Source organism: Salmo salar, chromosome 16 (assembly GCF_965601325.2).
Source record: "Salmo salar chromosome 16, fSalSal1, whole genome shotgun sequence".
NCBI lineage: Eukaryota > Metazoa > Chordata > Actinopteri > Salmoniformes > Salmonidae > Salmo > Salmo salar.
In genome coordinates, this window is record NC_138306.1 from 38,407,733 (window position 1) to 38,431,482 (window position 23,750).

At 44.6% G+C, this 23,750-nt stretch overlaps 1 protein-coding gene across 7 annotated transcripts in view; it reads right to left on the reverse strand.

Annotated features, from left to right (window-relative positions):
- Positions 1–23,750, reverse strand: part of LOC106573623 (A-kinase anchor protein 13) — a 177,382-nt gene that overhangs the window by 54,421 nt on the left and 99,211 nt on the right. For all 7 annotated transcript variants that reach the window (XM_014148847.3, XM_014148841.3, XM_014148845.3 and 4 more), the window contains exons 6-8: positions 22,355–22,550; positions 19,785–21,945; positions 17,351–17,430 (exon numbers count right to left, since the gene is read on the reverse strand). In XM_014148847.3, the coding sequence (XP_014004322.3) occupies positions 17,351–17,430; positions 19,785–21,945; positions 22,355–22,550 (2,437 nt within the window). The remainder of the gene's footprint in view (positions 1–17,350; positions 17,431–19,784; positions 21,946–22,354; positions 22,551–23,750) is intronic.

Consider the following 23,750-nt stretch of genomic DNA (forward strand, 5'->3'; position numbering starts at 1 on the left):
GAAAAAGTAACACAATAACAGTGTACTTGGTCCTCTCTTCTCCTCTGTATTGAAGCCATCCAAAATGTTATTTAACATTTTAGTGATACAGACATTTTACATTTACATTTTCATCATTTAGCAGACGCTCTTATCCAGAGCGACTTACAGTAGTGAATACATACATTTCATTTTCATTTCATGCATTTTTTTTTTTTTTGTACTGGTCCCCCGTGGGAATCGAACCCACAATCCTGGCGTTGCAAACACCATGCTCTACCAACTGAGCCACAGGGAAGGCGTACAGCAGATACAGCAGATGCTCTTATTCTGAGCGACTTATAATTAGTGCATTCATCTTAGGATAGCTATGTAAAGCAACCACATATCACAGTTGTAGTAAGTACATTTTCCCTCAATAAAATAGTTATTAGCAAAGTCAGTGCTAGTAAGAAAAGACACATTTGGGTATTTATTAAACTTTTTTAGGATAGGGGGCAGGATTCGGAAATTTGGATGAAAAGCGTGCCCAAAGTAAACTGCCTGCTACTCAGGCCCAGAAGCAGGATCTTCGCAACGAGCTAACCGCAATCCCGGGTGACTACTCCTGGCTAGCGTTTCAATCCTGGAGCAAGCACCAATTAGCCTGAAGCTAGCCCGGCCAGGGCTCCTGTGCTACCACCGAAGCCCACTCCTGGGCTACAATATCCGGACCCCTTTTACTGCCGGTACGAGGCACGGAACCCCGCTGACCCTCTACGACTGGAATACTGACATAATCTGCCCGGCAGGATTCCAACAGCCCCTCAGGCGCGACGTTCGCTGAAGGCCCATTCTGCTAACCGCGGCCTACTAGCTACCTAGAGCTACTTGGAACCCTACTAATTCCACAACTGGTCTATTGACGTCACCGCAAAAACCGACTTAACCCATCGCGACGTCCCCAAAGGCTAACTTGCTAGCCCTGGTCTGCTAACTGCTAGCTTGCTTGCCCCGGTCTGCTAACTGCTAGCTTGCCTTCCCCGGTCTGCTAACTGCTAGCTTGCCTGCCCCGGTCTGCTAACTGCTAGCTTGCCTGCCCCGGTCTGCTAACTGCTAGCCCCGGTCTGCCAACTGCTTGCTTGCTAACCCGGTCTGCTAACTGCTAGCTTGCCAGCCCCGATCTGCTAACTGCTAGCTTGTTTAACTCCAACCTACTATCTGTTAGCATCGGCCTGGTGATGTGGAGGTTAATCCAGGTCCTGCAGTGCCTAGCTCCACTCCCACTCCCCAGGCGCTCTCATTTGTTGACTTCTGTAACTGGAAAAGCCTTGGTTTCATGCATGTTAACATTAGAAGCCTACTCCCTAAGTTTGTTTTACTCACTGCTTTAGCACACTCTGCCAACCCGGATGTCTTAGCCTTGTTTGAATCCTGGCTTAGGAAAACCACCAAAAACCCTGAAATCTCCATCGCTAACTATAACATTTTCCGCAAAGATAAAACTGCCAAAGGGGGCGGTGTTGCAATCTACTGCAAAGATAGCCTGCAGAGTTCTGTATTACTATCCAAGTCTGTACCCAAACAATTCGAGCTTCTACTTCTAAAAATTTGCCTTTCCAGAAACAAGTCTCTCACTGTTGTCGCTTGCTATAGACCTCCCTCTGCCCCCAGCTGTGCCCTCGATACCATATGTGAATTGATTGCCCCCCATCTATCTTCTGAGCTCGTGCTACTAGGTGACCTAAACTGGGACATGCTTAACCTCTTCGCTATAGGGGGCAGTATTTTCACGGCCGGATGAAAAACGTACCCAAATTAAACGGCCTACTACTCGGGCCCAGAGTCAAATATTTGCATATTATTAGTAGATTTGGATAGAAAACACTGTGAAGTTTCTAACACTGTTTGAATGATGTCTGTGAGTATAACAGAACTCATATGGCAGGCAAAAACCTGAGAAAAATCCAACCAGGAAGTGGGAAGTCTGAGAATTGTAGTCTTTCAGACCATTTTCTATTGAAACTACAGTGTCTGTGGGGTCAACTTGCACTTCCTAAGGCTTCCACTAGATGTCAACAGTCTTTACAAAGTTGTTTGAGTCTTCTATGGTGGATTTTGACCGAATAACAGCCGGTTCAAGCAGTGGACAGTCTGAGGTTCACGCATGGATAGCATTTTTTAATTTTCTTCTGAATACGCTATTGTCCAGTTGGAATATTATCGATTGTTTATGTTAAAAACACCCTAAGGTTTGATTGGAAATAGTGTTTGACATGTTTCTACAAACAGTAATGGAAATGTTGAGCTTTTCGTCTATTGATTTGTGCCCCCGTCTCGTGCCTTTGGAATGGTGTTCTGGACGCGCCAACAAAACGGAGGTATTTGGACATAAATTATGGACTTTATCAAACAAATTAACATTTCTTGTGGAAGTGGGAGTCCTTCCGAGTGCATTCCGCCAAAGATCAGCAAAGGTAAGAAAATATTTATAACAGTATTTTAGAGTTTTGACGACGCCGTGGCTTGACGGCTAACTGTATAGCTTGCATTGATGGCGGAGCTCTGTACTCAGAATATTGAACAATGTGCTTTCTCCGTAAAGTTATTTTGAAATCTGACACAGCGGTTGCATTAAGAGGTAGTATATCTATAATTCTTCAATAATTGTTATATATTTTGTCAACGTTTATGATGAGTATTTCTGTAAATGACTGTGCACATTGTGGTCATTCACCGGAAGTTTTGGAGGCTAATCATTTTCTGAACATCACGCGCCAATGTAAAATGCTGTTTTTGGATATAAATATATACTTGATTGAACAAAACATACATGTATTGTGTAACATGATGTCCTAGGAGTGTCATCTGATGAAGATCGCCAAAGGTTAGTGCTTCATTTTAGCTGGATTTCGGGTTTTTGTGATACATCTCCTTGCTAGGAAAATGGCTGTGTGGCTTTTCTTGTTTAGGTGGTGTCCTAACATAATCTAATGTTTTGCTTTCGCTGTAAAGCCTTTTTGAAAATCGGACAACGTGGTTGGATTTAGGAGAATTGTATCTTTAAAATGGTGTAAAATAGTCATGTGTTTGAGAAATTGAAATGATTAGATTTTTGATGTTTTGAATTTCGCGCCCTGCTGTTCCATTGGCTGTTGACTAGGCGTTCCGCTGGCAGAACGGGGTTCCGCTAGCGGAACGCCTAGATGCAAGAAGTTAACACCCCGGCCATCCTACAATCTAAGCTTGATGCCCTCAATCTCACACAAATTATCAATGAACCTTCCAGGTACAATCCCAAATCCGTAAACACGGGCACCCTCATAGATGTCATCCTAACTAACTCGCCCTCCAAATACACCTCTGCTGTTTTCAATCAAGATCTCAGCGATCACTGCCTCATTGCCTGCATCTGTAATGGGACTGCGACCAAACGACCACCCCTCATCACTGTCAAACGCTCCCTAAAACACTTCTGCGAGCAGGCCTTTCTAATCGACCTGGCCGGGGTATCCTGGAATGACATTGACCTCATCCCATCAGTAGATGATGCCTGGCTATTCTTTAAAAGTGCCTTCCTCACAATCTTAAATAAGCATGCCCCACTCAAAAAATGTTGAACTAGGAATAGATACAGTCCTTGGTTCACTCCAGCCCTGTCTGCCCTTGACCAGCACAAAAACATCCTGTGGCGTTCTGCATTAGCATCGAAACGCCCTCGTGATATGCAACTTTTCAGGGAAGTTAGGAACAAATACACACAAGGACTGTATCTATTCCTAGTTCTAAGGCTAGCTTTTTCAAACAGAAATTTGCATCCTGTAGTACTAACTCAAAAAGGTTCTGGGACACTGTAAAGTCCACGGAGAATAAGAGCACCTCCACCCAGCTGCCCACTGCTCTGAGGCTAGGAAACACTGTTACCACTGATAAATCCACTATAATTGAGATTTTCAATAACAATTTCTCTACGGCTGGCCATGCTTTCCACCTAGCTCCCCCTACCCCGGTCAACTGCCCGGCACCCTCCACAGCAACCCGCCAATGCTCCCACCATTTCTCCTTTTCTCCACCCAAATCCAGACAGCTGATGTTCTGAAAGAGCTGCAAAATCTGGACCCATACAAATCAGCCGGGCTAGACAATCTGGACCCTCTCTTTCTAAAATGATCTGCCGAAATTGTTGCAACCCCTATTACTAGCCTGTTCAACCTCTCTTTCGAATCGTCTGAGATTCCCAAAGATTGGAAAGCTGCCGCGGTCATCCCCCTCTTCAAAGGGGGTGACACTTTAGACCCAAACTGCTACAGACCTATATCTATCCTACCCTGTCTTTCTAAGGTCTTCGAAAGCCAAGTTAACAAACAGATTACCGAGTATTTCGAATCCCACCGTTCCTTCTCCGCTATGCAATCTGGTTTCAGAGCTGGTCATGGGTGCACCTCAGCCACCCTCAAGGTCCTAAACGACATCATAACCGCCATCGATAAGAGTCATTACTGTGCAGCCGTATTCATCGACCTGGTCAAGGCTTTCGACTATGTCAATCACCACATTCTTATTGGCATACTCGACAGCCTTGGTTTCTCAAATGATTGCCTCGCCTGGTTCACCAACTACTTCTCTGATAGAGTTCATTGTGTCAAATCGGAGGGCCTGTTGTCCGGACCTCTGGCAGTCTCTATGGGTGTGCCACAGGGTTCAATTCTTGGGCCGACTCTCCTCTCTCTATACATCAATGATGTTGCTCTTGCTGCTGGTGATTCTCTGATCCACCGCTATGCAGACAACACCATTCTGTATACTTCTGGCCCCTCTTTGGACACTGTGTTAACTAACCTCCAGACGAGCTCCAATGCCATACAACTCTCCTTCCGTGGCCTCCAACTGCTTTTAAACGCAAGTAAAACTAAATGCATGCTATTTAATCGATCACTGCCCGCACCTGCTCGCCTGTCCAGCATCACTACTCTGGACGGCTCTGACTTAGAATACGTGGACAACTACAAATACCTGGGTGTCTGGTTAGACTGTAAACTCTGCCTCCAGACTCACATTAAGCATCTCCAATCCAAAATGTAATCTAGAATCGGCTTCCTATATCGCAACAAAGCATCCTTCACTCATGCTGCCAAACATACCCTCGTAAAACTGACCATCCTACCAATCCTCGACTTCGGCGATGTCATCTATAAAATAGCCTCCAACACTCTACTCAACAAATTGTATGCAGTCTATCACAGTGCCATCCGTTTTGTCACCAAAGCCCCATACACTACCCACCATTGCGACCTGTACGCTCTCGTTGGTTGGCCCTCGCTTCATACTCGTCGCCAAACCCACTGGCTACAGGTTATCTACAAGTCTCTGCTAGGTAAAGCCCCGCCTTATCTCAGCTCACTGGTCACCATAGCAGCACCCACTCGTAGCATGCGCTCCAGCAGGTATATCTCACTGGTCAGCCCCAAAGCCAATTCCTACTTTGGTCGCCTTTCCTTCCAGTTCTCTGCTGCCAATAACTGGAACGAACTGCAAAAATCTCTGAAGCTGGAGACTCATATCTCCCTCACTAGCTTTAAGCACCAGCTGTCAGAGCAGCTCACAGATCACTGCACCTGTACATAGCCCATCTGTAAACAGGCCATATATCTACCTACCTCATCCCCATACTGTATTTATTCATTTATCTTGCTCCTTTGCACCCCAGTATCTCTACTTGCACATTCATCTTCTGCACATCTACCATTCCAGTGTTTAATTGCTATATTGTAATTACTTCGCCACCATTGCCTATTTATTGCCTTAACTTACCTCATTTCTGAGTTTTGTGTTGCGCCTGGCGGGTTGAATTATGATTGTCATGTGTTTGTTTGATGGGGTGCTGTCCTCAGATAATAGCCTGGTTTGCTTTCGCCGTAAAGTATTTTTGAAATCTGACACGGTGGCTAGATTAACAAGAAGTTAAGCTTTCATTTGGTGTATTGCACTTGTCAATGTATGAAAGTTAAATATTTGTAAAAAATAATTGAATTTCGCGCTCTGTCATTTCACCGGATGTTGTCGAAACATTCCGCTAGCAGAACCCCTAGCCGTAAAAGGTTTTAAGATACTCTTTTAAGAGGTAGGGTTTCAATTGTTTTTGGAAGATGGGCAGGAACTCCGCTGTCCTAACATTAGGGTGAAGCTGGTTCCACCATTTCCAGGACAGAGAAGACTGGGCTGAGCGGGAGCTGTCCTCCCGTTGGGGTGGGACGGCCAAGAGACCAGAGGTGGCAGAACGGAGTGCTCAGGTTGGGTTGTATGATTTCAGCATAGCCTGAAGGTATGGAGGGGCAGTTCCTCTTGCTGTTCTGTAGGTAAGCACCATGGTCTTGTAGTGGATGCAAGTTTCGACTGGAAGCCAGTGGAGTCGGTGGAGGAGCGGGGTGACATGGGAGAACTTGGGAAGGTTGAACAACAGGTGGGCTGTGGCTTTCTGGATAAGTTGCAGGGGTTTTTTGGCATATGAAGGAAGCCCAGCCAACAGAGAACTGCAGTAGTCCAGACGGGAGATGACAAGTGCCTGGATTAGGACCTGCACCACTTCCTGTGTGAGGAAAGGTTGTACTCTACAGATGTTGTAGAGCATGAACCTGCGGGAGCATGAACCTGCACTGCCTTGATGTTTGCAGAAAAAGACAGGGTGTTGTCCAGGGTCACGCCAAGGATTTTTGCACTCTGGGAGGGGGACACCATGGAGTTAACAACTGTGATGGAGAGGTCTTAGAGCGGGCAGGCCTTCCTCGGGAGGAAGAGCAACTCCGTGTTGTCGAGGTTGAGCTTGAGGTGGTGGGCCGACATCCAAGCGGAGCGACCTACCAGGTGTCAAATCTCATCACTGTCCAATGCTAGTCTGGCCTGTTCTGTGACATCCAAAGATGATGGCGAGCAGAGAGGAGAGATCCCAGGTCTCAAGCCCAAAGATAGAGTCTGACGCCTAGCCACAGAGATGCAGCCTGACCCCTTATCACACACCTAATGCACAGGCCACTCTACTCTGTCCAAGTGCTTGAACAGGCTCTGCTGATTTGGGCTGGCCTCTCTCAGATACAAATAAAGTGCCCTTCCTTACCACTACATATACTGTATATTCACCAGCCCAAAGCCCACAAGACACATTCCACCACTGTTCCCAGTGCCATCCAGCTACAGTAGGGAGACATGCTTGAAGTGATAATGATGTGAGAGATGCTATGAATATCACTCAAATCCTTCATCCTCCACTGAAAAGGTTGCCATACCCTTGAGCAATAATTGTGTTTTACAGAAAACAAATTCAGGTTTGCCTGTTTTATAAGGTTGTATCTGTGAATATCTATGGGAAAACATGATCTAAGCTGTATTCTTTTTTAAATAAAATGTTTTATCTGTAGAAATAAAAAGGGGACAGGTTTTGACAAGTCAATGAGATATTTGAGGCATAATCTATCCCAACACACACAGACAACCGAATATGCATCACATGCAGAATCCTAGCATTGTATTCAGTGACTCACTTTGCACACAGACAAAGAGTCAACCAAAATAAACAAGGAGAAAGAGTGATAGAAAGAGAAAGGGAGAGAGAGACAGAGCGGGAGAGGAGAGAAAGGAAGAGAAAACAGAGAGAATGAGAGAGAAAGAGAGAAAGACAGAATGAAAGAGAGAAAGAGGGAAAGAGAATGGATATTAATGGGATCTGGCCTGCAGGCCTCCACTCTCCATCCAAAAACAAACTCCACCCTGAGAGCACACTCCTAGAGGCTGTCAGTGTGCCCATCTACCAATGGCTCACACACACACTCCACACCTCCTGAGCACACACAGAGGAACAGCTAACAATTAGACACAACCAGACAATACACACTCAGCGACTAAATAATGTTTCTGTGACATGAAATGTGAGCCATTTTTGCGGCGTATATATGAAATCTAATTTGTTACCACACGGATACAGCAGAGAAGAAAAGCTAAAACACAAAACACACATTTATAAAAACTAGTTCCAAAATATTTCCATGACCATATATCCATAGGAGTAGAGGTCTCTCTCATGTGGCAACTGAAAAGATTCTCTGTCCATCCATACCTTTATCAAAACGACATCCACTGTTCTCTCCCCCTTTCCACGCAGACTATACCTCCGCTTGTGTCGCTCGTACATCTTTCCAGGCAGTGAAAAGGAGTGGTTATTAACAGAAAGGCGCTAGATTCCAACATGAAGCCCAGGCTTGTGGAGTCCTTCGTAAAGTTTTGGGAAAATGAGCAACTCTTCTCACATCTGCTCACAGAACCAGCCCCTGGGTCTGACCCTCCCTCCCTCTCTCCCACACACTCCTCCCTCCTCTCAAATTCACTGTTACTCACTGAGCCTCTCCCTCTTTTCCTCTCCTCCCTTTTACTGATACTGCTTTTTTGGCCGTTTTCCTCTATTCATCTATTTCCATTTTCTGTTCATTTCCCGTCCTCTTATCCTCCCTTCTATCTCCATCTATTTCCTCTTCCTGTGTCTCTTTAGTGATGAGTTGAACAGTGTTGTGCAGTGATGCTGAGCAGCAGGGAGAGAGCGTGTGTCTTTGGAAATAGTCTAAGGTAGCCAGCCATGAGAGAAGCCTCTGAGGCCTGCCCTGAATACTGCCACCCTGACTACAGGAGAGGGATGCTCTCCTACAAACTGTGATTCCTCGGCCGTAAGGAAGAAAGATAAGTACTTTCCTAAGGGAAACTATCAAATAAAAGTGTATTAGTCACATACACAGTTTAGAAAATGTTATAGTGGGTGCAGTGAAATTCTTATGTTACTAGCTCCTAACAATGCAGTAAAATGTCAAACAACTACACAAATAATCAAAATCAAATACTGTTACTTCTCCCATAGGTTTCTATTAAATAACACTACAGTTAATAATTGTTTTAATTAGAAACATATATTTAAGTAGAAACAGTAAATGCATGGTAAACATCCCAAGCTTATCAGTAAGCTCACAATTCATATCTCAATGTGAGTAAAATGACCTCAACCACCGGGAACAGAAGCAAAGGAGAATGCAGAACTGCCCTCTGTGTGAAAGACTGGAAAAAAAGCAGGAAAAAACTCCATCTGCAGACAGATCAATGGAAAGGACAAACAGCTGGAAGCATGGCAACCATTACAAACTGTCCACATGACGAGAGAGAGAGACTTGAGACGGCTGGGGCTCCTTCAGTTCTAACTAACACGTCTGGGCAGCTGAGCGGAACGCAACACAACCCCTGGAAACAAGAGCAACTTGGCCCTAATCCTACTACTCCCCAGGGCACACTACACATAACATTAGGAGAGGAACAGAAAAGAACAGACCAAAATACATGATGTGCCCATCTTGTTTAGGAGGGTTTTCTAGTCAGATCGTTCTCATTGGTTAAAACCTATCACTATGGAGAAGGGGGAAAACATGTGGTTTAGCTTCCCTTTTTCCTTCCGACTGTGTAACTCGCAAGAAATGTCCAACCAATTCACATTGTTACATCATTATTACAATTGCTAAGATAGTTCTATCAACTGGCAGTCTGGCTTAGCAGCCATTCTGAATAGGAAGTCACACACGAGAGCAAAGACAGGACAAAGCCATGCAAGCTGATAGAAACACAGTGTGCACACAGAGTGCATAGCCTGAAAATGAGAAAACAGCACAGAACACTCTCAAGGGCACACACACACATGCAAATGCACACAGAAATGCACACACACAGAAATGCACACACACACAAATCACCCTCATAGCCAAAGCTTCCTGTTTCTATTGAGACTGATCTGCGTGCCCCGCCCCCACCCGACCGTTCTAACAGTAAACACTTCCATATTTCCTCCAGCCTCTCGTGCTGCGCTAACAAAGGACGGCCTTCTTTTTGAAGGCCGTCGTTCACATACCACAACAAACTCTCAACACACGCCTACTGTAAATAACAGCCCTTTCAAAACATTTAAGAACACAGAATTCACAAAATTTCAATAAGCGTATAATTTCCCATGCTGCCTGCTCAGTTAGCATAGTGGTGTGGGTGCAGCTCGTCCCCTGAAAGAAGGATCAATTATCATAAAAGGCAGTGGGTCAGGGTGGGTTGAGAGAGGTGGTAGAGGGGGAGGGAGGGAAGGGGGAGCACTGTGAAGGGGCCTTTGTAAAGCCCTGATGCATACAAACATAGAGAGACTGGGTCTCTGCTAAATACATGGCACCTATGGAGCTCTGGGCTTAGGACCTAGGCTAGTTCAGGACCATAACCAAAAAAGACCTACAGTGAGGGGAAAAAGTATTTGATCCCCTGCTGACTTTGTACGTTTGCCCACTGACAAATAAATGATCAGTCTATAATTTTAATGGTAGGTGTATTTGAACAGTGAGAGACAGAATAACAAGAAAAAAATCCAGAAAAACGCATGTCAAAAATGTTATAAAATGATTTGCATTTTAATGAGGGAAATAAGTATTTGACCCCTCTGCATAACATGATTTAGTACTTGGTTGCAAAACCCTTGTTGGCAATCATAGAGGTCAGATGTTTCTTGTAGTTGGCCACCAGGTTTGCACACATCTCAGGAGGGATTTTGTCCCACTCCTCTTTGCAGATCTTCTCCAAGTCATTAAGGTTTTGAGGCTGATGTTTGGCAACTCGAACCTTCAGCTCCCTCCACAGATTTTCTATGGGATTAAGGTCTGGAGACTGGCTAGGCCACTCCAGGACCTTAATGTGCTTCTTCTTGAGCCACTCCTTTGTTGCCTTGGCCGTGTGTTTTGGGTCATTGTCATGCTGGAATACCCATCCACGACCCATTTTCAATGCCCTGGCTGAGGGAAGGAGGTTCTCACCCAAGATTTGACGGTACATGGCCCCGTCCATCGTCCCTTTGATGCAGTGAAGTTGTCCTGTCCCCTTAGCAGAAAAACACCCCCAAAGAATAATGTTTCCACCTCCATGTTTGATGGTGGGGATGGTGTTCTTGGGGTCATAGGCAGCATTCCTCCTCCACCAAACATGGCGAGTTGAGTTGATGCCAAAGAGCTCCATTTTGGTCTCATCTGACCACAACACTTTCACCCAGTTGTCCTCTGAATCATTCAGATGTTCATTGGCAAACTTCAGACGGGCATGTATATGTCCTTTCTTGAGCAGGGGGACCTTGCGGGCGCTGCAGGATTTCAGTCCTTCACGGCGTAGTGTGTTACCAATTGTTTTCTTGGTGACTATGGTCCCAGCTGCCTTGAGATCATTGACAAGATCCTCCTGTGTAGTTCTGGGCTGATTCCTCACCGTTCTCATGATCATTGCAACTCCACGAGGTGAGATCTTGCATGGAGCCCCAGGCCGAGGGAGATTGACAGTTCTTTTGTGTTTCTTCCATTTGCGAATAATTGCACCAACTGTTGTCACCTTCTCACCAAGCTGCTTGGCGATGGTCTTGTAGCCCATTCCAGCCTTGTGTAGGTCTACAATCTTGTCCCTGACATCCTTGGAGAGCTCTTTAGTCTTGGCCATGGTGGAGAGTTTGGAATCTGATTGATTGATTGCTTCTGTGGACAGTTGTCTTTTATACAGGTAACAAACTGAGATTAGGAGCACTCCCTTTAAGAGTGTGCTCCTAATCTCAGCTCGTTACCTGTATAAAAGACACCTGGGAGCCAGAAATCTTTCTGATTGACAGGGGGTCAAATACTTATTTCCCTCATTAAAATGCAAATCAATTTATAACATTTTTGACATACGTTTTTCTGGATTTTTTTGTTGTTATTCTGTCTCTCACTGTTCAAATAAACCTACCATTAAAATTATAGACTGATCATTTCTTTGTCAGTGGGCAAACGTACAAAATCAGCAGGGGATCAAATACTTTTTTCCCTCACTGTAGGCTGTTATAGGACTATAACCCTATAGGACCTACGCTGGTGTAGGACCTCCCTACAGTAGGTGTTAGAGAGAAAGGGGCTAGAGAGAAAGAAAGAAAAACAAACTGCACGGTTATGTTTCCTCATACACTCTTAGGAAAAAGAAATGTGCCATCTAGACTTTTTACATTTTTTATTGAACCTTTATTTAACTAGGCAAGTCAGTTAAGAACAAATTCTTATTTACAATGACGGCCTACCAAAAAGCCTCCTGCGGGTATGGGGGCTAGGATAATACATTTAAAAAATATATATAGGACAAAACACACGTCATGACAAGAGATACACCACAACACAACATAAAGAGAGACCTAAGACAACAACATAGCATGGCAGCAACCTAAAAGGGTTATTTGGCTGTCCCCATAAGATAACTCTTTGAAGAACCCTTTTTTGACCCAAGTAGAAACCTTTTGGGTTCCATGTAAAACCCTTTCCATAGAGGGTTCAACCTGGAACCAAAAAGGGTTCTCCTATGGAGACAGCCAAAGAACCCTTTTGGAACCCTTTTTTCTAAGCGTGTATCCTGCTGTACAACTACAGAGGACCTACGGAGGAAGAGGACGAGAAACCAGAGGGAGGGAGAAGAAGAGGGACATGTGTAAAGACTTAGCGAAATGACTGATATTCCCCTTCTCACACACACTCACGACAGCTAGACTCACCATGGTCAGACTCAGTGAGCTATGAACAGGCTCAGTGTGTTTGTCTAGCTCCACTGATCAATCTCACTGAAGACTTCACAAGCTACCCCTTCCTCCCAACCCAATCGTCCCCAAAATCAAACAATATGGTGGAAAACCTCCTTCCTGTTATGAATGGAGCACTGAGCAGCCTCAGGACCTACTAAGTTGTACAGTGCCCATGCAGCCCATTTCACTGCAGTAAGGACGAGTGCCAGATTTATAACAGCCTTAACATGCTCGCTTTGGTAACCTGTGAAAACTCAAAAAATCATTACCCTTCCTAATCACAATTGCTGACTAAACTGCAGGCTCTCATGAATGCCTCTAAAATATTACTGAACCAAGGCTTCTGGAGAAGAATAAAAACAACTTTTAATAATCTGTGTTGTCTTTTTCTTGTTAAACCATATGAATTGTAGCGGAGAGCAGCCCAAGCACACATCTGGAGGTAGTTATACTAGAACACAACACAAGGGGGTGCCTGAGGACACACAGCCAGGGCTGGCAGGAACAGAAGCTCCATCTGCTCTGTCTTTCAGGACTTACTTCTCTCCAGGCTGCTCTCTGCAACTCTTCCCCCACAGTACTCAAGAGTTCTGTTTTTCGAAGATTACTCAACTGTACCTCGCATTACCTCCTTCACACTAAAATCTGTGACGCATGTCAACACAAAGCATTCCACAAACGTAACATCTTACTTTATATCATCAATATAATAGTGAATTTGTAAGTGCTCTATATTCTCCTTTGTATGATCCATGTATTGTTGAAAACTTTGGTCATCAACATTTTCAAACAAATGTAAATCTCTGGTGCAGTCTGTCGGCCAACATGCAGCTCCAGTTGATGTAAGACGTCTCTCTGTTGGTGACAAGCATCAAGTTATAATTCCAGGCATCTCCTCCAATCTGTCTCTCTGACACGTTGTCATTATCAATGAGGCAGAAACCAAAGATTGTGAATAAATAAGATAGTTTACTCAGGCCATTTACCATTGAAATAAAAGTGTCAAGGTTCCTGTTCCTGTTAAACTCAACTTCATGATTTACGACGGAGTTGAGCGGCGACTAGTGTTGGCGGACTGGAGCTCCGACGTCACATAAAATGACATTTTTTATCCAAAACAACTGATTTCAGCAACTAAAACAATAGTCTGAAATTACACACAACATTGTGTGAGTTTCTTAAGAGAGAGTGCTCCAGAGTTAGTGTAATTCCTCTCAAATGCTAACAATGTAAGGAGGTGGGAGTCTGGCCAAGAGAGAGCTGTGATAGTGGCCCTGTCTACAGTGCCTTCAGAAACTACTTACACCCCTTTACCTTTTCCAAATGATGTTGTGTTACAGCCTGAATTAAACATTTATTAAATTGATATATCTTGTCACTGGCCTACATACAATACCGCATAATGTCAAAGTAGAATTATGTTTTTTGAAATGTTTACAAATTAATAAAAAATGAAAAGCTGAAATGTCTTCAATAAGTATTCAACCCCTTTGTCATGGCAAGCCTAAATAAGTTCAGGAGATGTTTTATGACTATCTCATCTCTGTACCCCACACATACAATTATCTGTAGGGTCCCTCAGTCAAGCAGTGAATTTCAAACACAGTTACAACCACAAAGACCAGTTAGGTTTTTCAATGCCTCACAAAGGAGGGCACCTACTGGTGCCCATAGGAGGGCACTGACAAAATGGACATTGAATATCCCTTTGAGCATGGAAGCTGTATTAATACACCCAGTCACTACAAAGATACAGGCATCCTTCCTAACTCAGTTGCCGGAGATGGATGTGGTGGATTTCACCATGAGGCCAATTGTGACTTTAACCGTCTAGTGTCTAAACCTTTGGGGGGGGGGGGGGGGGGGGGGACCGGCTCTTTCCATGACATAGACTGGCCAGGTGAATCCAGTTGAAAGCTGGGATCACTTATTGATGTCAGTTGTTAAATTCACTTCAATCAGTGTAGATGAAGGGGAGGAGACAGGTTAAAGAAGGATTTTTAAACCTTGAGACAATTAAGACATGGGTTATGCATGTGTGCTATTCAGATGGTGAATAGGCAAAAGATTTAAGTGCATTTGAACGGGGTATGGTAGTAGGTGCCAGGCGCACCTGTCAAAAACTGCGACGCTGCGGGGTTTTTCATGCTCAACAGTTTCCCATGTGTATCAAGAATGGTCAACCACTCAAAGAATATCCAGCTAACTTGACACAACTGTGGGAAGCATTGGAGTCAACATGGGCCAGCATCCCTGTGGAACACTTGACACCTTGTGTCCATGCCCCGATGTATTGAGGCTGTTCTGAAGGCAAAAGGCAGGGGGGGGGGGGGGTGCAACTCAATATTAGGAAGATGCTCTTAATGTTTTGTAAACTCAGTGTATACTTCCATTAGTTTTTTAAACTGGTACTAGGCTATTTTCAGACAGGTCTTTTGAGGCTTGTAGGCATCCTATAGCAAAACAACTGACATGTTGGGGTCATAATAGAGGGGTCATAATAGTCTGAGAAGAAACATTTTCGGGATTAAAAAATTATAATATGCTAATTAGATTCCTGTAGGGGTGCGGAAATTGACTTGAGGGTTTTAAAACAGTTACAGAATATAATGGCTGTGATAGGGGAGAACTGAGGATGGATCAACAACATTATAAGCTAACATTACCAACCTAATTGATAGAGTGAAAAGGAGGAAGCCTGTACAGAATAGACCTATTCCAAATTCATCCTGTTTGCAACAAGGCATGAAAGTTACACTGCAAAAAATGTGGCAAAGCAATTTACTTTTTTCCTCAACACAAAACTGGTTGAGAGAATGCCAAGAGTGTGCAAAGCTGTCATCAAGGCAAAGAGTGGCTACTTTGAAGAATCTAAAATATAAAAAATATTTTGATTTGTTTAACACTTTTTTGGTTACTACATGATTCCGTATGTGTTATTTCATAGTTTCGATGTCTTCACTATTATTCTACAATGTAGAAAATAGTAAAAATAAAGAAAAACCTTTGAATGAGTAGGTGTGTCCAAACGTTTGACTGGTACTGTAAATCTGCTTGAAAATGTATAGCAAGACTTGAAAATGGTTGTCCACCAATGATCAACAACCAAATCGACAGAGCTTGAAGAATTTTGAAAATAATAATGGCAAATGTTGCACAATCCAGGTGTGGAAAGCACTTAGAGACTTACCCAGAAAGATTCACAGCTGTAATCGCTGCCAAAGGTATATTTCTGTATTTAATTTTCAATACATTTACAAAAAAAAAAATTAAAACATGTCTTCACTTTGCCATTACGGGCTATTGTGTGTACCGTAGATGGGTGAAACATTTTTAATTCAGGCTGTAACCCAACAAAATGTGGAATAACTACTTTCTGAAGGCACTGTATATGTCTACATGCCACTCCCCAGATTAGCATGAGAGCAGCACAGCTCCACCACATTCACAGAGTGTGGGGGGGAAGAGAAGTACAGAACAAATTAGAGCTAAACAATACTAAAGTACCTCATGAGGAAAGACAATTATCATAGTTGCAGACAGAGTTTAAGCTAAACAACGTCGATGACGAGCACACTGTGAGATTGTGGTGTGATTGTTTGTGTGATTGCAACAGTGGTGCCACACACCATGTGTTTGTGGCTGAATCATATGACATGAATGAAGTATACAGTATGACATCATCCCAGTCACATAGGCTCTGTGGCCTATGCTGACACAAAACACCACAAGACAACCACAAAGGAAGGCTGCCTACATCTGCAAGGTCAGTCCCTCACCATAACATCAATAAGCAATAAGGCCTGAGGGGTTGTGGTATACGGCCAATATACCACGGCTAAGGGCTGTTCTTAAGAACGACGCAACGCGGAGTGCCTGGATACTGCCCCTTAGCCGTGGTCCAGTATATTGGCCATATACCACAACACCAGAGGTGCCTTATTGCTATTATAAACTGGTTACCAACGAAATTAGAACAGTAAAAATAAATGGTCTGATATACCATTGCTGTCAATCAATCAGCATTCAGGGCTCGAACCACCAAGTTTCTAATACCTACTATACAATAGAAGGTCACCTTTTAGAACCAGGTGGTCAAAAACCGAGAATGACAAGGGTATGAAACAATATGGCTTCCCATAGGAAGAGATATGTTTCTAGAGCTGTGATGGAGGGCAGTGCCCTGGCCCTGCTGGTGTGGATGTATCATGCTGGTAATAAGACACTTCCTCTCCCTCCCTTCCTTCCTTCACACTTCTGCTGCTGCTGTCAGACTATGTTATTTCTGCCTCCTTCTCTACGGCTTGTTTCTCACCCCTCATATCACTCCTCTCAGGGGAGAGAAGATACAGTGAGGTCATCTTTCTTTTCTCCTGGTTAAACAGGGCAGGGCAGGGCACACTTAGGCCAGGGCATGGGCGCACACACACAGTGAACCGCATGGCCACAGCTTTCCCATATCTTCCCACCCGACTTTAAAAAGACAGAGTTCAACTTATCAGGCCGAAAAGTGCGTCATGTTTGTACTGACATCCCCAAAAGTGAAGGCAAACATGAAAAAGGGTTTATTTAGTGAGGTCAGGTGAGACTGCTTCCCAGAAACAAATAGTCTCCCAGTCATGAAAAATGTTACATTAATCAGACTACATGTGACTTCCCCCTGATTTGTGGGAACTGGAGTCACGGTACGTTTTTACTTAGGTTCCAAGTTATTAAACAACCTGGGACTGTAAATTCATAAACACATAAACATAAACTCACCAGTGTAGAGTCTGCCGTGTCTGAGAGGGATTCCTTCTTCTCCTTCTCTTCTCCCTGGGATGGACAGACTATGTCTTTGTCTGGGGAGAGATACAGTTAGAGACATAGGTATGACACAGGGACTGTATGATGACACAGGAAGAGGAATATGAAGCCATGACCTTATGGACAAACTAACACAGAATCCTCTCAGTAAGTGAAACTTCATTTCAACTCAAAATATAAACTCATAATAATGAATCATACCAGTAATATCTAATGTATAAAATGGTCTATGCCTTGACAACCATTTGGATAGCAACAACAAACCAGCTGTCATGCAGGAAGAGAGGAGGAAAGGTGTGGGGAAACAGTCATTTCTATTAGGGAACAATGATGTTGCTGAGCATCAGTCAACACTGCCCTGCTATTTATACCACATCAGTGCAGATGTAGAGGATCTATTCTACTTCATATTCCCATCCAGACGGGAAAGGGCCAGGGCGTAGCCATGTGCTTACAGACTGCCAAGATTTGGCCCGGGGCTCCGAGTGGAAGACCACCGTTCAGGCTACCTCTATTTTCAGAACCTACTGTAAGGTCTGGTGATATCATTGTATTGTTGCTTGGATACACAGACTGACATACATAAATACCAGCTCCATTCACATAGCGCTCTAAATGACTGATATGAAGCCTTTGACCTTTTCAGACTGACTCAGGGACCAGAGGCCAGAGTCTCATGTTATGTTTCTCCTGAAAATCAAGCTTCTCTAATTCACATACTGAAGCTGACAATATTATGGACTTAGCTAAGTTACATTTTGTTCTAGTTTCTGTTTGGGGACTTGTTTGACGTAAATATTCTGTAGTTCAACATCGCCAGAATGTCATGACAAATGACAGCCTCTCTTTAGCAGCAGTTGACACATAGCTGAACTAATGGTCACATGCTCAGAGTCATATGACAGTGTGCTATGCCTCAGAGCAGGCGGTGCACTTCAACAGCATTTGAGGGATGCACACTGGGCCTGAACTTAGCAGCTGGGCTAGGCTCAGATTCTGTATACAGTAGAGCAGGGGTCTCCAACAGGTAGATCACCAGCTAACAGTAGCTCGCAGCCATCCTCAAGTTCCACGTTTTTAATTAGTCGTATGTATGGGATACGCATGGTATACATCGTCCAATGAAATGCTTACTTGCAGGTTCCTTCTCCACAATGCAACAACAATAAGAAATAATACAAGATAAGAATACGAACTATGAGTAGCTTGCCAAGCAATTCTGAAAGTACTTGCATTTTTTTCATGCGTTCCATCGCAAACTGTCAAAAACATAAAGCTCCCGGCTACTATCCAATCAAAGCCACATTGACATTTTCTCACTCCTGGTTACCACTATTGGCTTAAAATGCCAACGTAACACAGTATTAATTTCCAGCAATATTGCTCGTCTGTCTGTTTGGTGTGCGCATTTGTCTATCACCCTGTACGTAGCCAGTTAATGATGCTAATGATAACCGTCTTGTGGGTAGACAGAAAGACTTTCCCCAAAAACCTTCTCAAGTAAATGTTAATTGCTGAGCAGGCTGACCTGACAGAATATGATTATTTGTATCAATTGGTTGGCCATTGTTTTGCAAACTAAGTGCTCTATCAGAAGTCCTAACAGCAGAAACATTCTCTTGTTTAATACACAATTAAAGGTGTATTACACAACAACAACAACAGAAAATCACCTCAAAATTGGTCTTCTGATGCATTGACATTGACTCAGAACATACATTTTCATTATTTCTTTATGAATAAGTGTAATATTGAGAGTAAAACAATCTAAAACTATGAAAATGTATGTGATGAGTCAATGTCAATGCATCAGAAGACCAATTTTGAACTCTTAGAAAATAACTAAACAAATATGATTTTTTTGGTGTAATTCAACATAAATTGTGCATTAAACAAGAGAGGAATGTGTTAGTCTAGGAATGTTTCTGCTGTTAGGCCTACTGAAAAAAAAACTGAATTCCGGGAAATTACTAAATATAGTTTTATGGGGCCCCTTATAGTTGTTTATTAACCATTATTTTACCAGATATATTGACAGAAAACACATCTCTTGTACACCAAGGACCAGGGGGAGAATAGAAGAATGTGTCTATTTGAAAGCTATAAAAAATGATGCTAGAAAAGGTTGGAGACCCCTGCAGTAGAGGGTGCATGTAAATGAAATATGAGCTTCAGGTTAGCCTCATGACCCAAATCTGTTTGAATTTCAGCTAGTGCCGATAGTCATCTTCCTCTTTGAAATATTTAAACTGTATACTAAAAGCATTCTTCTTGAGCAATAAATGAATATCTATGCAAGCAAAACAAAGACAAAAACTGCAAAATCAGGATATAAAAGGGCCATAACTAGCTACAAACTAGCTATATGTATATTATTTTGTGGCCTTACCTTTCACTGGCTTGTTAAGCTGTCTTAAAGCTTCAGAATGCTCTTCTTTAGTATCCAGTGTTCTCACACACTCTCCATCCAGGCTTTCCAGTGTGTCTGAAGACTGAAGGCCCAAGGACATGCCAATGACTACTTCCACAGAGGTGCTGTACTGCTCATCATCCAGGCCTGTTCCATTGTCTAGCTCCAAGGGGGAAGTCAGCTCTGGATTCAGGGATGTACCACTGTCTGAGTGTGTAAGGGTGGTCAGGGTCGAGTCACTGGGTGTATGTGTATGTTCAGGTGGGGCTGGAGGGGCCGAGCTCTCTGGGATGGTCTCCTGATGTGTCAGCTCTGAGGATCTCTCTGGGGAAATAGAGGAGGAGGAGGATATGACCTCAGCACTCTGTCTGTCCACAGCCCTTTCATCATGTAACAACGTGTGCGAGTGGGAGTCTGCACACTCTCTGCTGGCTTCTACACTTTCTTCCTGTGTCAGACTCAGGCCTGGTAGTCTGGCCTCCACTCCATTCTCACTCCCATGTGTGGTATTGGACAGATCACTGTTCTCCTCTCCCAGTCTGACATGAGACTCATCCGCTCCCATTGAGGGGTTCTTGACCATCACATCCTCCTCTAACGGACTTGCTGAGACAGTCAGACCCCTGTCTGAGGTGCTAAGGTTCTCAGTGGCCTCAGACACCATGACCCCTGACCTTCGTGCAGTGTCTTTGGGTCCGGTCTGATGCTTACTCTGGCTCTCTGCGGCAGCTTCCTGTACCTGGCCTCCCTCCAGCATGGAGTTGGAGTTGCATTGTTCTAGGCTTGCTACAGCAGCTGCTACTGCTACGGCCACCACTGCTACTGCTGTGGCTGCTATTTCCTCTCTACACGCCAGAGAGTCTGCCTCTTCTAGCGATGCCCACTGTACAGACACCTTCTTCCCAGGGGCCTCCTGTCCTATGACTGTCCCCTCAGACAGTTTGTCTGTGGAGCAGCTGACCGACTGGACGAGTTCCCCCTCCTCACAAGAGGATGTGTGGACCGTGACATCACAGTGTTGTCGCCCCATGGTCTCTCCACTCTCTCTGTCCTCAGCTGTTCTGCTGGCTAAGTCAGTGGACGGCTGTTCCTCACATTCCTGCCCAGTCTCGTGGCCCTGGCTGTGGGCGCCATCCTGGTCCTGCCTTGGCTGTTGTGGGGTTGCCACTACCTCCACTGTATCCTTAACGTGCTGATCCAGGACCTGCTGCTCACTGGGTTCTTTTGTTGTAACGTAACCTGGTCCGTGTGAATGGCTGCGCTTGATCTCTCCCTCCACCATAATGGGGCTCTGCTTCATGCTGTTGGTGTCAGTCTCTCCACTTCTGCTGCTGGTTGTCTCAGTGCTACCGTTGGTCTGTTGGCTGGGGTTTCCTGCCTCTGTCTTTCTCTCGTCTGTACCGCCCCTCTCAGACTCCCGGGTCTGGTTGCTGTTATCGGCCAACTCGGGCTCCACAGAATAAGTTGTCACTGCTGTAGTGATTTCCTGTCTTTGTTCGGAGTCCTGTGCCTCTACAGCTTGTGCCTCATGGCGGCTCACAGCTCCCGTCAAAGTCTGAAGAGTACATTCAGAAGTGGCCTCAGCATACTCCACCTCAACCTCACCGCTATGTCCGTCGTGCTGTCCATTCTCCACAGGAGCCCCTGACTCCATCTCCTGGATGTTCTCAGGCTCGCCCTGCCTTTCCATAGTCCTCTGAACGCTTGTGTCCCCACAGCCACTACTGCTGCTGCCTGTAGTCCTTAGGGGCTGATGCTTAGCTTCCGTATGTTCCGTGTGTTCCTGAGACTGCGCGTGGCCCATGGCTCGTGAAGCCTTTGTCGGAGCAGCAACAGCCTTATCGCCCGTCTCAGTCTCTGCTCTCCTCTTCTCTTTCTCTTCCTGGTTCCTTTTACAGTGCCCTGCCTTGCTGCCCTGCGTGGCAGTGATTACGCCTGTCCTCTCTCTATCAGCTTCCTCCTGCTGGTCTCCACAGGATGGTGCGCTGAAAGCTGGAGTCTCGCCCTCTCTCCGCTGCTGGGCATGGCTGTGGGGGGGCTGGGACTCTGTGGCTGAGTGTGCTGATGTGTTGCTGATGCCACTGGATCCTGCTGTAGTGTTCAGCTCATCTGGTGACTGTTGCTGGAGCACATGATCTTCCTACAGTACAAACAGAAACACAGTGTGAATAACTGTCCCACAAATGACACAAATAATAAATCACACACTATTTATTCTACACACACACACATATTAACTTCCTGTAAAGATAAGATGTACAAAGAACTTTCAGAGCAAACAAACAGATAGCATACAGGTAACTCACAATAGGCCATGTTTTCTCTTTTGGCAGATGTTAATTAGCTAGCTAGTTCACACAAGATTTGGTTGTAGGATCTGAGAGTACATACTGTACTGGATGAGCCCTTCGCTCCATTAGGAGCTGCAAGGAATAACTAAATTAAGTCATGATTTAAAGCAACAACATGTGAGAGTTAAAAGCAGACAGAGATGAAAGCAGACTGGGTTTAAAAGCAGACAGAGTTTAAAGCAGAGTTATATAGCTCACCTTGTTGTCTCTGTGGCGCTGTATGAGTTTCTGTAGCTCCTCCACCTCTCCCTTTAGGCTGGGCAGAGGTTTCCCTAGTAACGTGTCCACCGTCAGGGTGTATGTGTTCAGTTTAGGGTGGTGCTGTAGCACTCGGCCTCCTGGGTAACACTGTCTCTCCTCCGTCTTTATCCGGGTCTCTGACAAGGTCTCAACCCTGCCCAACACAAACAGAGCACACCGTGTCAGAACGGAGGTAGCCCAATCACATAGCACTGATTCAGCATTCAGCACCACTGCCTACGCCCATAATATATCACCTAGTGTGAATGACAGGTTCATTCCGGGGGTAGGAAGGCACTGGAGACATGGTGTACTACCAAACCTTTCATCAATCGACCGCCAACCTCCAAACTGGTTCAGCTTCATTGTATTGCTACTTCTACCCGGTCAGCTTTCTGGTATTTAATTCATTGTTCTACGGTATCAGTGGAATTGAAAAAGAAAACACTACCTCTCCCTTTCTAATCTACTTCATGTGAAAACACTTCTACTGAGTAACAAAAATAAAGAAAAGAGACCAAACATGGCTGAGCTAAAATTAAGTTTCCTTCATGGTTCTAGACTAAATGTGTCTTGTAATGGGTAAACCCCGGCAGGGACGAAACGTCTATAGCAGTGTATTGTCCTGTTGAGCTGGCTCTGGGTCTGTCTCTGCCTGGGTAGAGTCATATTTTCTACTCTCTTACAATGAGTGTAACTGACCCCAACTGACTCAGGTGTGAAGATGTCACTGCTGGTACACACCGATGAGAGACACAACAAAACAATCTGATGGAAATAGGGCTTTAGAAACAAAAGGAATGAGGGAGTATGTAAGTCCCCCTCTAGCCCCAGCCCCATGAAGCCCCTGGTACAGGAGTGCAGACCTAGGTTCAAATAGTATTTGAAATCATTTAAAATACTTCATCTGTGCTTGATTGAGCTTGCCTGGGTTATTGGACCAATGGAACAGTCCCAAAAACTGCAAACCCCGGCCATATGGTACTCCAGGCAGGTTAGAGCAAACACTAAAAGATTTCAAATAGTATTTGAAGCCAGGTCTGCAGTAGTGATGCGATCTAGGGCTGTTCTCACCTGCCTCATGGCGCTCAGTGCCAATGCAGGGAAATAAAGGGCTGAATGGGTGTCCATGGCAACCCCCTGACATCACTCAGTGGGGACTGAAAGGCAAGACGCAGGGCGGAGGAAGAACAGAGGCACTTTGTGGGGCCTGAATGCACCCAGGAGGCAGCCTCAACTCTCTCCACATCCAGGGGAGATATCTTAACAACACATAGAACTGCACTATACATGTTAGAGCTTTTACTACTTTATTACTAGATTACTAGTATACAATTTAACCAACTTAATCCCA